General features: G+C 32.5%; 3 protein-coding genes and 1 pseudogene across 3 annotated transcripts; 1 reads left to right on the top strand and 3 right to left on the bottom strand.

Annotated features, from left to right (window-relative positions):
• Window positions 1-2,219, top strand: LOC122716888 (glycine-rich protein 23-like). The gene is made up of 3 exons (XM_043940379.1): window positions 1-15; window positions 942-1,000; window positions 1,817-2,219. The coding sequence occupies exons 1-3, from the start codon at window positions 1-3 to the stop codon at window positions 2,217-2,219; spliced, it is 477 nt and encodes a 158-aa protein (XP_043796314.1).
• Window positions 2,220-3,151: 932 nt separating this feature from the next.
• LOC122716916 lies at window positions 3,152-4,435 on the bottom strand. Its single transcript, XM_043940432.1, has 3 exons — window positions 4,163-4,435; window positions 3,976-4,043; window positions 3,152-3,830 (listed from the first exon to the last, which is right to left on the bottom strand). Exons 1-3 carry the CDS (start codon window positions 4,433-4,435, stop codon window positions 3,152-3,154), a joined length of 1,020 nt encoding a protein of 339 aa, XP_043796367.1.
• Window positions 4,436-4,985: 550 nt separating this feature from the next.
• Window positions 4,986-7,031, bottom strand: LOC122716892. Its single transcript, XM_043940381.1, has 4 exons — window positions 6,753-7,031; window positions 5,570-5,924; window positions 5,378-5,449; window positions 4,986-5,311 (listed from the first exon to the last, which is right to left on the bottom strand). The coding sequence occupies exons 2-4, from the start codon at window positions 5,695-5,697 to the stop codon at window positions 5,176-5,178; spliced, it is 336 nt and encodes a 111-aa protein (XP_043796316.1). The 5' UTR covers window positions 5,698-5,924; window positions 6,753-7,031; the 3' UTR covers window positions 4,986-5,175.
• A 1,443-nt stretch (window positions 7,032-8,474) lies between these two features.
• On the bottom strand, window positions 8,475-11,217 carry LOC122716882 (annotated as a pseudogene).
• Between the last annotated feature and the right edge of the window lie 2,566 nt (window positions 11,218-13,783).

Raw genomic sequence — 13,783 nt, 5'->3', positions numbered from 1 at the left:
ATGACCAAGCTCGCGGTAAGTTAATTCTCGGTTTGAAATTCGATTTAAAGGTTGCGCGGGAAATTTGAAAAGATTTTTCTTTCCTCTGGCGAATTATTGGTAATTTGATTTGTAAAAATTAGAAAAACGACGTTTTGCGTAAATTCGAAGAGAATAATTGAATTTGGGATAAATAAATTTTATGCAAAGAATGAAAGTGTGAAAAATTTTAGATGTACAATCACTTTGGATAAATCGATTGCTAAAGTGAATTTTAGCGAAATTTTTGGTATTTATTTTTATTTGGAGGATGCAGAATAGAATATTTTATATTGGATTAATATAATTCAAGTTCAAGATTTGAATTATATACGAGATTTGAATTTAAATAGTATATTAAATAAAAATTTAATAAAAAGAAAAAAATTAACAATATAAAAAATTTCATTAATGTTTTTCTTATTTCTAGTTTTGAAAAAATTCTTTTACTTAAAAAAAAATTCCCAGTGTCTTTTACTTTTTAAATAAAGTAAGAAAATTTTATAAGAATTTTTTTAGAGATCTAGAAAAAGTATGAATAATAAAATTTAACAATTCTTTTTAACTAAAAAATACAGAATTTTGAGAAAATTGTTTTATTAGAAAAAATTTAAAAATTTTCTTGAGAAACTTTCTCAAAAGAATTGTTCTATTAAGAGAATGTTAGAGAATTCTTATAATTGAATCCGAATTACAATAATGAAGATAAAAGACGAAATTTCATGTATTACTAGATCATTGCAGAAAAAATTCCACGTATTAAAATTTCTCTATGCAAATATGATGTTCGTTTAAAAAAGAAAATTCTAGTAGCAATTTAAATTCGCTTAAATTTCTCTCGATATACACGATATACATTTTGCATGTTAATGGTAATATTCAGAAATTTTCTACACTGGTTAAATCGAGGTTTTTTTTTTCAGGCCGTCTTTGTGGTTGCCTCTTTGCTCAATTTGGCTTCAGCAGGACATCATGGTGGACAGTGAGTTTCTTTTATGTCCATATGCAATAACGTCGTCCACGGTTATTTGCCATTTACTATAATCAAGCGGAAGTGTAGCTATCTACTCGCAATCATAAATCAAAGTAACGAACCATGAAGTCGACCCACGCGTCACGACTTTCTCTAGATATTTTGCTTATCGATGGTCAATTTTCCTCCAACAACCATTATCGAATGTAAAAATAAATTCGTTCTTTCCTATCCAATGATTCAGGAAGCGTCGTTTCTGCGTCATTACGCGCACGATCGTCCGTGTCGAAATTGACAAAAAATTAATTGAAAGACAATTCATTTTCGAGTTAATATTTTAACGTTTATCATTTACAAGATATATAATCGATATAAAATATAATATGTCAATCAAAATTAATTTTCTATATATAAGTTTTTATAAGTTTCGATACGGCGAGATAAATCTCTCCCTAAAGATTTCTTCATACCAACGATTAAAAATAACCAAAAAAGTATACCCAACGATAATGAAATTTCTATTTCTCTCTTCTTTTATTATTAATTAACATTCCAAATAAAATGAAAAGAAAGTTTCAAAACTTTTCTCGTCTATTATTAAATGTCACTCGAAGACGGAGAAAATAATCATTTTATTATCGGATCGAAGAAAGACTATATACATCCATCTTTTGATCGTGAAAAAATACGTGATAGATTTTTTTCAATATTCCATGTAAAATTTTAATACACATTAATATCACATTACCCCGTAAACGATCTTCATTTTTAAACATCGTTCATTCATTTTTCTTTTACCTGAAATAATTCAAATAAAATTTTCAGCGATCACGTGGTGATCCACGTGCCCTACAAGATCAAGACCATCCATCACACGCACACAATCACCAAGCACATCCATCACGGTGGCGGAGGTGGTGACAAATACGAGGTGCTAGGGTACACGGTCGGTCACCCCATAGATTTGGGAGGTGGCCACGGTGGTTTCGGTGGTGATTTCGGAGGCGGTGGTGGCCACGACTTGGGAGGTGGCGGCGACTTCGGCGGCGGCGGCCATATTGAATACAGTGGCGGCGGCGGCGGCGGCGGTGGTGGCGGCCACATCGAATATGGCGGCGGTGATATTGGCGGAGGCTATGGGGGCGGTGGAGGATTCGGTGGAGGCCACGGAGGCAGTATTGGTGGCGGTGGATTTGGAGGAGGCCACGAAGACTGGGGTGGCCATTAACGAGAACGGCTCGTGCCAATTTTGGGAGGAGAACCGGTAGTTTTCTCTGGAAAAGCTCGATTGGTTGTTCGAAGCGCGTTTTTCCTATTTTCGTATAGTTGTGGAAAAGGAAAATTTTCTCGATTCTTTCGTTAAGTTTCTTTTTTTTTTTTTTTTTTTTTTTTTAGATTCAATCAGTAAGAAACGATCAGAGAAATTTTCTTTCTATCTTCTCGAGGATAAGAAAAAAAATATTTGGTGATTAAGAGAAACCTTCCAATGGTGGCGATGATTATCAAGCATATAATTGTTATCCAACTTTCGCTATATGACTCTTTTATGAGATTTTAAATTAGAAAATGAACAACAAAAAGAAGAAAATTAGAATATATATGTATATATATATAAGCTTCCATTTTCGAGAAGCTTTTATTAGAAAGTATATTGAAATTGCCGCGCTTCAAAGACCCATACGCATACTTTCATATTCACACATTTAAAGGAAAACGTTTTAGATAGATATTTTAATCGCTGTTTTCATTTTCTTTTTTTTTTTTCACATTTTGACTGACGTTTTCCATGGAATGCCAATCGACTTTTTATCATTCTGCCACTTACCTCTCGTCCTAGTCTTTCTATTATTCGTCACATCGTTCGTAACTTGTTAATGTAAATATTATTACTCGTATTTTCTTAATATTGTTATCCCTATTATAATATATCGCGGTTCGAATGAATCTAATGTATAATTATGTCGTGAGAAAGATTGATTAAATTGCGTGTGTACCTGAAAGATCACTTCCCATTTTCTATTATTTCCTCTCTCTCTCTCTCTCTCTCTCTCTCTCTGTTTACTTATCTCAAACCAATAGAATCAATTGATCAAATCATATACATATAAACAAAACTGTACAACTTAATAGAAAAAAAAAAAGAAACTTCTTAAAGAATTCTTACACATTCTCATCAACGCTTTTACGAATCTTTCTCGCCCTTCGACCATGATGACGTTTATCCCTAGTGTTCTCGTACTCCACGTCGTCGACCAAATACCTTCCGGCGTCCGTCTTCGTTTCAAACTCGTCCTTGAAGCCATCGTTCTCCGCGTCCCCCTGCTCCTCGTGATGATCTTCGTGAAACTTGCGCGTCTGATCCGCTCGAATATGCCCACTCTCCACCTCTCCCCCCTTCCTATACCCTTCCTCGTAATTATACGACACCGTCTCCGTATTTGGCGGTATGTCGTTCACGTCTTCGTGCACCGCGTAACTGTCACGACTCCGATCCTTCTCCTCCAAATCGTTGCCATCCGCATCGTAGGACGAGGGATACTCTTTGTGATAATCGTAGACGGGGAAATACTTCTGCCTGCGCCGTTTATCATCCTCCGGCCGTTTCCCATTTCTGCCCGATTTCTCGTCGTGATAATTCTCGTGATCGAGCTCGTGGTCGCCGTACTCGTCCCTGTGATTGTGATAACGGCCGCGGCTCCACGAGCTCCAATTCGAGCTGTACTCGTGCTTCTTGTACGTTCTCGGTTTCTTAGGTGTCGGCACGTGGACGTGGAGGAGCACCGTCCTCGTGTGAGTGTGGTGGTTGATCACATCCGGCACGAGGATCTTCAGGTGCAGGCTGGAAACGAGGGAAAGGGAGTGAGCACTCGGCGAGAAAACGAGAGTACGTGAATGGAGAAAGCGGGGAACGATATCATACGATATCGTCGAAGTTAAGAAGAAGAGACAGTGTTGGATGGATTATTGGAAAGGAGAGAACTTACTGTTTCGAAGTTACCCCGTATATTGTCGGTTGGTTCAGCAGAAGGAAGGACAAGTAGTTGAGGAGTTGCTGTTGAAAAGAAATGTATCGATTGGAAATTGTTATCAATTGTTTACACTTTTTTTTCGTATTTATTATTTATATATATTATTGTGGAGTAATTTTGTAATTGGTGTAGTTTTAATTACCCATTTTTTCGTCACCATGGCTTCTCGTGGAGGAGAGCAAGATAAATGAAACGTCGGGATCAGTGGTTCAATTTCGTTTGGCAATCTCGTAGGACGCTCCTCGTTTATATTCCGCCCTCTATCACGGTGGATACTATGAAATTGCGAGATTATAATGGAAATTTTACGGACGATCAACCACTTTCGCCGTTTCGAGATATGCTCCGTCTGCCAATCCGCTTCGAATGGCACGCCTTTGGAAAAATGTGTCAACGTGATCGGTGGTAAGGTCATTGCCACGCCGGAAGGAGGATTATTGTTCAATAAACGCGGTTATTGATGCTCGTGATCGTTGTTGCGGTTGCTTCTCTATTTCTTTTTTTTTTTTTTACTTTGCTCGTTTATCTTAACGTAAACGTGTAAAAAAAAAAAAAATAATTATAGAAATGTCTTTATAAAAATAAAGTTTTCTTGAAAATTTTTATTCCTCTTTGTTGGAAAAAAATGAGATTAAATATATTAAACATTTTACATAACCTGTTTAGTTGTTTATAATTATCGTATTGTATTTTATATTTTTTTTTTTTTTTACTTTGCTCGTTTATCTTAACGTAAACGTGTAAAAAAAAAAATAATTATAGAAATGTCTTTATAAAAATAAAGTTTTCTTGAAAATTTTTATTCTTCTTTGTTGGAAAAAAATGAGATTAAATACATTAAACATTTTACATAATGTTTACATAGTGTTTAATTGTTTATAATTATATTGTATTTTATATTTAATTGCAAGGAAATTTACGAATTTTCGCAGTTTGACGATTCTTGTAATTTTTAATTTAACTTGATTTTACAGAAAATAGATACATTTGTTCTTTAAATAAACTCGTTAATACAAAAAAAATATTGCTAAAACATCTTTTCAGATCTACCAGCTATTATATATATTTGAATACTTTTGAATTCTATTAACTATATTCGTTGGGTTGAATTTTATATTATGTACTATGTTATGTTACTTATAATTAAAATTATTTCTAATAAATTTCATATTTATCGTCCTCCTCCAAATCTTCCTTCTTGTCTTCGCGATAATGAGGAATGATTTTGTAAATCGTGTGTACGTGCTTCACGTTCTTCACTCGATAAGGAACATGGATAATCACCTTCTTCCTGTTACATAAAAATAAGAGTAAATTAATATACGTACGATTAAAACAACGACATTCAGATACTCACGATTCGATTGGTTGTTGTAGCAGCGAGAACAGCGCCAATAAAGCAATAGCATACTGAAAAGTACGAGAAAAGGAAAATAAATGTCTTGGAATAAAAATAAATTTGTCGAATGAAATCAGGGAAAAATCGTGATCTTTCATTCGTCCCTTACCAAAAATATTCCTTTCATTCTGGACAAATGAGAAAATTTAACGCTTTGCCAAAGCAAAGATATTTAACCGTTTGGAAGCTTTGAGAAACGGACAATCTCTGCTCACGATCGCAACAAATCTAACGTTTATATACATGCAGCTGAAATTAGCGAGGCGAATCGTCTCCATAAAATGTTCTGAGAAACTCCGCCCAACGTGCAGGGATCCTGGTAGATGCGTTTTCGTATTTCTTCTCTTTTCACTTTTCTGCTTTTCACCAAACAATCGACATCACTGTGTCTGCGCTTGTTATCATGCGAGACATGCGTAAGAATTTCTACTGTACCGAGTAATCGATCGACGAGAGTTTGTCTTGCACGCCATTATGCCCGAGGTGTTGGTACTTAATACGATACCTGTCATCGATGCAATTTTCTATTAAAATGGATATCAATTTAGAAATCCTGTAATTTCTTACGATTAGTCTTTAATTGTCGTTTAAATTAAAATAATTATCTCAAATAAAATAACAAAATCAAATCGATTATTTTCGAATTATGAATGACATATCAAAAAATAAAACTAATCATTTTCATAATTACGTGAATAATGTTTTTATTTCAAAAAATTCTTATATAATTAATTATATAGGTTAACGAAAATATGAATCTTTGCGTTCAAAATTGATTGTTAAATTTTAGTGTATTTTGTAATTAATTATACATAAAGTAATTCATATTTTATATTTGGATTAGTTTTTCGAACTGATTGCAAACTGATTAATTCACTCAAGATTAATTCTATCTTTTTTTTTTTTAGAAAAATATTTTTTTTTATTAATTATTGAAATTTGTATTCATTAATAACATTCAAATCAGTTAAATGTTTTCTAATTTAGATAATCGCCATTATTAATATTAAAATCATATTTTTTCTGATGATACTTTAAAATTTAACGATTTCACTTATTGTTTAATTTTTTTTTTATTAAAATATAATAATTAATTGAAAATTAAATGTAAAAGATCAATAAATAATTTATTTTTCTTCTAATTATTTTGATATATACTTTATAATTTTCTATAATTATATCGTATTTTAAAAATTATTATATTTCTTCACTATGAAATATACACACGAATATCACAAAATATATTAATTGTTCTCACAAAATCACAAATAACTATATCGATTTATTTTGCAAGCAAGAAATTGCTCTTCGAGATAATAAAAGAGTTTCTAACCGCGCACAAGCGATCGAAGAACTGCATTCAGGAAACGGAGGAGTATTTCCTCGAGATGCATCCAACCGAGAATCAGAATTGTTCGATCCGTGGCACATACGCATTTTTATTTAATGAACAAAGATCATTAACGGGATTGGAAACAAGCAGAAAAACATATTTTAAATCTAAAAACAATTCTAACTAGTTCATTATCGAATATCTTAATTGACTGAATTTGTTTCTTCTGTTGTGTAAATTACTAATTAAAACTATCTTTAATTGCAATATATTATAAGAGAAAATATTAATAAAAATTTTTTCTTATTTTCTTATTATTATTACAGAATTATTACTACTGAAAGTTAATATGCAATAAAATACTAACATTTATACATATGGAATGTTATAATACATATATATATATAAATCTTTCAACAAAATTGGCTGCTTAACTTGTAAGCTATAAGATTAACGCTTATAAAGCGTTCGATAGTTTCGATTCTTTGAACAGAATAAAGAGATTGAAATCATAAATAAAAAGAGGAAAACGTTTTAAAAATGGAAAAGTTTCGTAAAAATGATAAATCACACATTGTATTAATTATGTACACGAGTGAAACGATTAATACATAAATCGAATAGCGTTTAATTATATTTTTCACGATTCTTGATATAAATATATTAATCTTATCTTTCTATTCGGATACGTCACGTATAAAACGAGTCACGAGATACAGACATTACCGATAATCAATTTTCTAATCTTTCTTAAAGGGAGATAATATCTAAAAAAATATTTGTATAAATAATCGAGAAATTGATATTGCGTGTTGGAATTGCATGAAATAATTTTATGAAGAAAGTGATTCTGAAGAATGTGGCAATTGATCGTTCCACCAAGATCGAATGAAACAAAAAAGCTTCGCTTTCCATCGTGTGTAATCCTATTATGAACAGGTCGCGCATAAGTTACTCTTTTAATACAATTGTATTACAGTTAGACCGTGAAAAAATGAATTATCAAAGCTATTAAGAAAGTTTTAATCAATTTACATATACATCTGGTCAATTAATAGTGAAAATTGTCCGTGAAATAGAAAGTAAAAGATAAAAAAAAAAAAAAAAACAAAGTGTTTACTTTTTACTGTGATGCATAATAATTGAATTATGAGATAATTAGAATATTAATCGAGTGTGAAATGTTAAAAAATAATAATAATAATAATATAAAATATTTATGAATTGTAAGAAATAATTGATGAATTTTTTAATCTAATCGCATAATCACGCATAAATTTCGATCGCTTTTTTTTTTTTTTTTTTTAGAATCATTCTGATTAATTCATTTCTCAGAATAGATTGATTTTCTCGAAGTTTAACCTTTTTATAAATTTTACACGCTTCTAGAGAGATTTCAACTAAACGGATCCACTGTTTAAAATAATCAGAGCACGTTAATTTATTATGTTCAATATTTCAAGAGCTTCACGTTCCAAATAAACCTACAATCAGCAAAAATGTTATTCTAACAGTTTATATTGAGCAAATTATAATTTATGGTTAATATCTGATTAATATTCTATATTTAAAATATACAACAGTTTCTTTGGATAAATAATAAAACAATATCAAATCAATTATTTTTTGACAAAATTTTATTTTAACAAAAATATTTATAGTCTATCTATTCTTATTATAATTATAATTGTTCACAATAAATGGCGCCAATTTTTTATTTACTTTAATACACTTAAATTGACATTTTTATTGATTTCACTATTCATATTAATTAAGTTAATATTATACTAAAGAATCTTAAGAAATGACTGTGCAACAAATGTGTTATTAACCGAAGAATCATAACAAAATCAACAAGCGATACAGCAAAATAACAAAGAAGAATAAATCTAAGTAAAAATTCTAAAAGATTATACTAAAGACTGAGACTGTTTGTTTAAAAAAATATTTTTAACGCATCATTCTGAATGGACTTGCAACGACTTCAAACTGTTTTGCGATCCATTTCTCGACATGGATTCCACGCTGCTCCCCTGAATTATTTATATTCGACTCGATTCCACATTGTTCGTCGAATCCAGATCTCGTGCTTTTGTTTTCCATTTCTTTTTTCCAAACAACACCCTTGCTCCTTTATCGCGACTGTGTTTCCTCGTGAATAATTCATCGCGCTATCATTAGACCTCCGGGATGCCTCTAAAAAACGCATCATCGTTGCGATCGCTTCTTTCTCGAGAACCTCCATGACTCTGTTTATTCGACTCTATTGCCTCTTTCGATCGTAGATTTACGCCTCGAAGCACTCTCCAATGGCTATCGACAGGTTTAGACACTTTCGAGACGACGGGATCCATTTCTGTTGATTTGAATTTCCCGCCATCGCTGTCCTTCTTAATGGCGGGCTCCACGCTTCCGTCTAGGTTAAGGTATCTCATGTTCTTACTCGCAAATTTGATACTGTACTTTGGAGTGGTTGATTCGTTGGAATCGTTGTACGATTGAACTTGTCGATTGATCGAGGTTGGGATTCGAGGATTCGAGAATATTTGATCGCTCGAAAATGATTCGAACGGAGTGATTGGTGTGTTGTAAGATATTTGCTCGAAGAACGAAGCATTTATGGGATGCTGAATTTGTTGGAAATCGACGGTCAACAGCTTGGAATCGTCTTCGCCGCTGGAATCATTCAACGATTCTTGATAATTGCTCGATCGAAGATTATCTTTCGTTTTATTTATTTCACCGGCCTGCTTCGTACGAGAAATATGATTGATATTGCTTTTTGTTATCGAAGACGGATTCCTCTTATGATGTCTGATTTTTTGAATACCGTTCACGTTACCATGTTTAAAACTCAGCTTATACGTCCTCAAATTGTGCTTTCCTGCGGAATTATTTCCCTTGGCTTTCTGGCCAAAATTATTCGTCACTTTTAAAACTTGATCCTCATTGTTACTGGATGACAGCAAACTGTCCGACGAGTGAACTGCGTCGCTGTGCTGGCCGTACGATTTCAACAGTTCATTGTTGGGCAGAGAAAGAGGCTCGTGATCGATCGAGGAAATTTCGGGATGTTCTATCAACTCGCTGGGCGGAAGAATATTTTTCTCGAACGTCGACTGAATTTCTGTGATCGGCGAATGCGATATCAATCGTATCACCAGATGCTTCGAGTTAAGCGGCTCTAAAAGTCGGATGTACACTTTGTCGCCCACGCCTGGGAAATGGAACGGTCCAACGAAGGGGCCCAACGCTTTCGATGGATTGATTATTTTATGAATCACGTCAACGATCGAGTCGAAGATGTTTTTGCTCTTGCTCACTCGGTATATAGGCTCGATTCGAATCGATCCATCCTCGAAAGCTGCCGCGGGTCCTTGTATTGTTTCGAATTGTTGATTTTCCACGTAATTCTCCTTAATATCGTACGATTTTGTTCTCGCGGCCGAATGCTGAAGCTGCCTTCGACGTCGATTCACCTTATATCGATTCAACGGATACGATCGCGGTTGAATCGAACGAGTCGAATGAATCCTTAAGATTTTCTTGCTCGCGCCTCTCGTTTTCGAGGCGAGTTTGTGCGCGTTTGGTGTATTCGAGTGTGTTTCGTGCTGGTTGAACAATTTTTCCGGTTGTATCTCCGGTTGGAGAGTTGTGAACGTTATCTCGCTGACGTTGAAATTTGTGTTATTTACGGACTCGAGTTGTAGCAAGTGGGCCTTTGACTTTTGCTTTCTATATTTGAAATAAAGTTTTATATTATTTACTTATTTTTATCTTTTTTTTTTTTTTTTTTTGATTAATGCGTTGTTAAAGATTTTTAAAGGAAACGTACCTTTCAGAATGCACGGTTTCTACACCGAGGAATGTTGATATAAATGCGGCACAAATCTGCAACCATGAAAAGAGAATAAAAATCCGTTAGCATTTTTCAATGTTATAAATACAAATTCTTCGAGTATTATTTAATCTTCCCGTTCTTCTCCAATTAAAGAAAAGAGATAAAAGAAAAATAAATAAGATGAAACGAAACCATATTGAACTATTTACAATCACGAATTTTTATACATCGAACTAACATTCTTATATCACGACCGACACAAAATGTCAAAAAATCATCTTCGTTTGCGATCTTCTTCTCTCCAAACATTCGTCATCGATCATATCTACGTATTTTTATCGATTTCTTTCGAAAATATTCGTACAAACGTATCACAATGACCCCTTCACTTCGTCGTTCCACCACGTCGTGTAACAATTCACTCACCGTGATCACACACGCGATCCTCATCCCGCTGATCGTACCACGTCCAACTAGATCCTACACTTCACCGATCCTACTATGGAGACATCTATCCATTGGCAACGTCTTTTAAAGCTTCCCTCTTTCCAAAGAGGCACTTGTACGGCAACTGTTTAAACTGGACTTGACAACATTGTTTTGCGTAGGTACTGCTACAATCGACGGTTTTCTCTTGAATAAAACAAGAAAAAAAGAAGAAGAGGAAAATATAGAGATACTGACTGATCTTAGAGGCTGTTTCGCGTCGAATCACCGGGAATTGGTGCGCATCACGCTATCACTTCCTCTCGAGTCATAATGCATATATGATCAAAATGAAGATATTTAGAATCAGGAAGCGTTAGACGAAATTTAATATTGATAATTTGTAAATTAGGTAAATTAGATTTATTGGATATATCAAAGGATTTATGTTATAAAAAAGAAAAGAAAGGTGTAAAGATATGTTAAAAATTAATGAGAAGCTAATTAAGATAAAAAGTTAAAAATTTTTTGGAAAATAATTCTTCTAATGTGAAATTTCTTTTGCATTAAAATCATGTTCTTTTGATTGAAAAAAATAACAAATGTTTTACGAATTTAATTGTTTGAACTTTTAACAAAAAATGTAAAAATACTTCTAAACGTTTACTTACTATTTTTTTAAAAAAAATTATTTCTCCTATAAATTCGTATTGACATGCATTATGAAAATAAATTATTCAGAATCGAAAATTCTTGCAAGTTTATCCAATAATTTCCTAAACGAAAAAAGCTTTTATAAGAAAAAAAGTTAATGAAAATTATTTTATTCCAAAAAGTTTTGGGCGAACGAATATAACGTTTAAATATAACGTTAAAAGTTTTAACGTTAAAAGACTGTGGCCAATAAGGCACTATTCAAAAATATATTTTTTCCTTTCATTTATATATGTATATACACATCGAGGATCATAAATATCGCCTCTTAATTTCCACCACTAAACGCGGCAATCTCAACGAAAGTGAATTTTCCTACTCGAAGCTACTTTAATTAGAGGAACGAACGCGAAATGGCCATCGAGATTTTCTATTTAAGTACATAATCATCGTCATTGATTTCTTATCCGAAAAACGACGAAGCCCAAACTCCCAAAGTTACTCGCTTATTCCAAGATATACCTGTTTGCGTTGCCAATTAATTGAAACGAAAGTAATGTACTTGTCTCGGTTAAGATATCGCGTCATGATATCACCATAACCGGTGATAAGTCGAACGAGTGGTAGCTATTAAAAAGATTCAGTAAAAACACGTCAATGTGTAAATGATAATTGAAAGTGATAGGTAAAAAGTTGAAACTGTGGAATCAGTATGCGAGAAAATCTTGTTCTAATAAGAAAATAATCAATCTGAGATAAGTGTTCACTATAACGTCTCTATAAAAATAAAGATTGGAAAATTACGGAGTGTATAATATACAGGGTATCTTTTTTATTGCGAAATGAATTGTGCATTCTACATGTCTCTAAATCACTCTGGAACATGCGATGTGATACATAATTATGTGCGTTTATACAAAGTTTGATTTATAATTAATTTGTTTTTTAATTATTGAAAGAATTTTTTAATTATTGAAAAAATTATTGAAATTTAAATACATATAATATATGTGCACAAATGAAGAGTTCCTTGTTAAATTTTTTCTAATTAGTACAATTTTAATTGCTATTTGCTATGGAGAACAACATTACATTTTTCAAAATTTCCTTGTTATTCCTACATATTGGAGAAAATCTAATCGAGAAATTTGGTTTTAATTGAATGAATAATATCATCTATAACAATGCATAATACAATTGTTTAAGTGATATGAACTTTATTGTAAGATATTCCACGCAAAACTCGTAAATCCATCTAATTGTAATTAAAACGACGCTTTCCATCGAAACGAAAACCATAGGCGGCGCTGTTCGGTGCGCCAACTAGAGCAGGGTTTTTGTACTGATGAAAGGAGCCGTGTAGATGTGGAGGCCTTACTGCGTTCTGTTCCTGATCCTGTGATCCCTTTAAATAGAATGCCTCGAATTGACCCTCTGGTAACAGAATATCCTTAAGCGATTTGTCATTTGGATCGTAGGCGATTCCATTTGTGATCAAAGAAATTAAAAGGGAAATACACTGGAATTGTAAAAATAATTCTAGGTTATGGTACATGATACAATTGATTGAACTATATACTTCGATGATAATTTCCAAAACTAAGAAAAAAAGTCCTAATATTATGAAGATCAGGTTACAACTTAACAAGAACTTAACAAGAACTTAAGAAGAAGATTGTCATTGACCTTCAAATGACTTTATGATTTCAATGATTCTTATAGTTATTTTTCAAATTATGATGTAATTTTAATTTTTAATGTTTTGATTTTTCAGTTCTTGACTTTGAAGATCGAAATTATTGTAGCCTTGACAACATAATAGCACTAATTGCATATAATAATATTTTAATAATATTATAATTTATTATAATATTATATAATAACATTAATAGCATTTTTCAATCTTACATTTTCAAAAAGTGATCCCGATAAAAGAAAACGTAAGTATTTAATATAAATACATACCATAAAGATGAAAGAATTTACTGCCATACTTCGATCCCTATTCAAAGTTGATCGAAGCCCTATAATTATAAAAAGTATTATATTGTATGAATAAAATAAAAGATAAATATAAAATGAATTAATCATGAATTATATCGTGAAATGC

Source organism: Apis laboriosa, unplaced genomic scaffold, assembly GCF_014066325.1.
Source record: "Apis laboriosa isolate Shangri-la unplaced genomic scaffold, ASM1406632v1 scaffold49_cov149, whole genome shotgun sequence".
Lineage (NCBI taxonomy): Eukaryota > Metazoa > Arthropoda > Insecta > Hymenoptera > Apidae > Apis > Apis laboriosa.
The sequence above is the reverse complement of the archived record's forward strand: the minus strand, read 5'-3'. Positions and strand labels throughout refer to the sequence as shown.

Excerpts from the sequence above, each read along its gene's own strand:
- LOC122716892 (XM_043940381.1), bottom strand. The coding sequence starts at position 5,697 with ATGGAGACGATTCGCCTCGCTAATTTCAGCTGCATGTATATAAACGTT. Across the intron at positions 5,450-5,569 it reads ATCTTTGCTTTGGCAAAGCG|CTTTTCTCGTACTTTTCAGT; the intron begins TTAAATTTTCTC and ends ACATTTATTTTC. Across the intron at positions 5,312-5,377 it reads CTACAACAACCAATCGAATC|GAAGAAGGTGATTATCCATG; the intron begins GTGAGTATCTGA and ends TTTATGTAACAG.
- LOC122716888 (XM_043940379.1), top strand. Across the intron at positions 1,001-1,816 it reads GCAGGACATCATGGTGGACA|CGATCACGTGGTGATCCACG; the intron begins GTGAGTTTCTTT and ends TAAAATTTTCAG.
- LOC122716916 (XM_043940432.1), bottom strand. The coding sequence starts at position 4,435 with ATGACCTTACCACCGATCACGTTGACACATTTTTCCAAAGGCGTGCCA. Across the intron at positions 4,044-4,162 it reads CCATGGTGACGAAAAAATGG|CAACTCCTCAACTACTTGTC; the intron begins GTAATTAAAACT and ends TCTTTTCAACAG. Across the intron at positions 3,831-3,975 it reads TACGGGGTAACTTCGAAACA|CCTGCACCTGAAGATCCTCG; the intron begins GTAAGTTCTCTC and ends CCTCGTTTCCAG.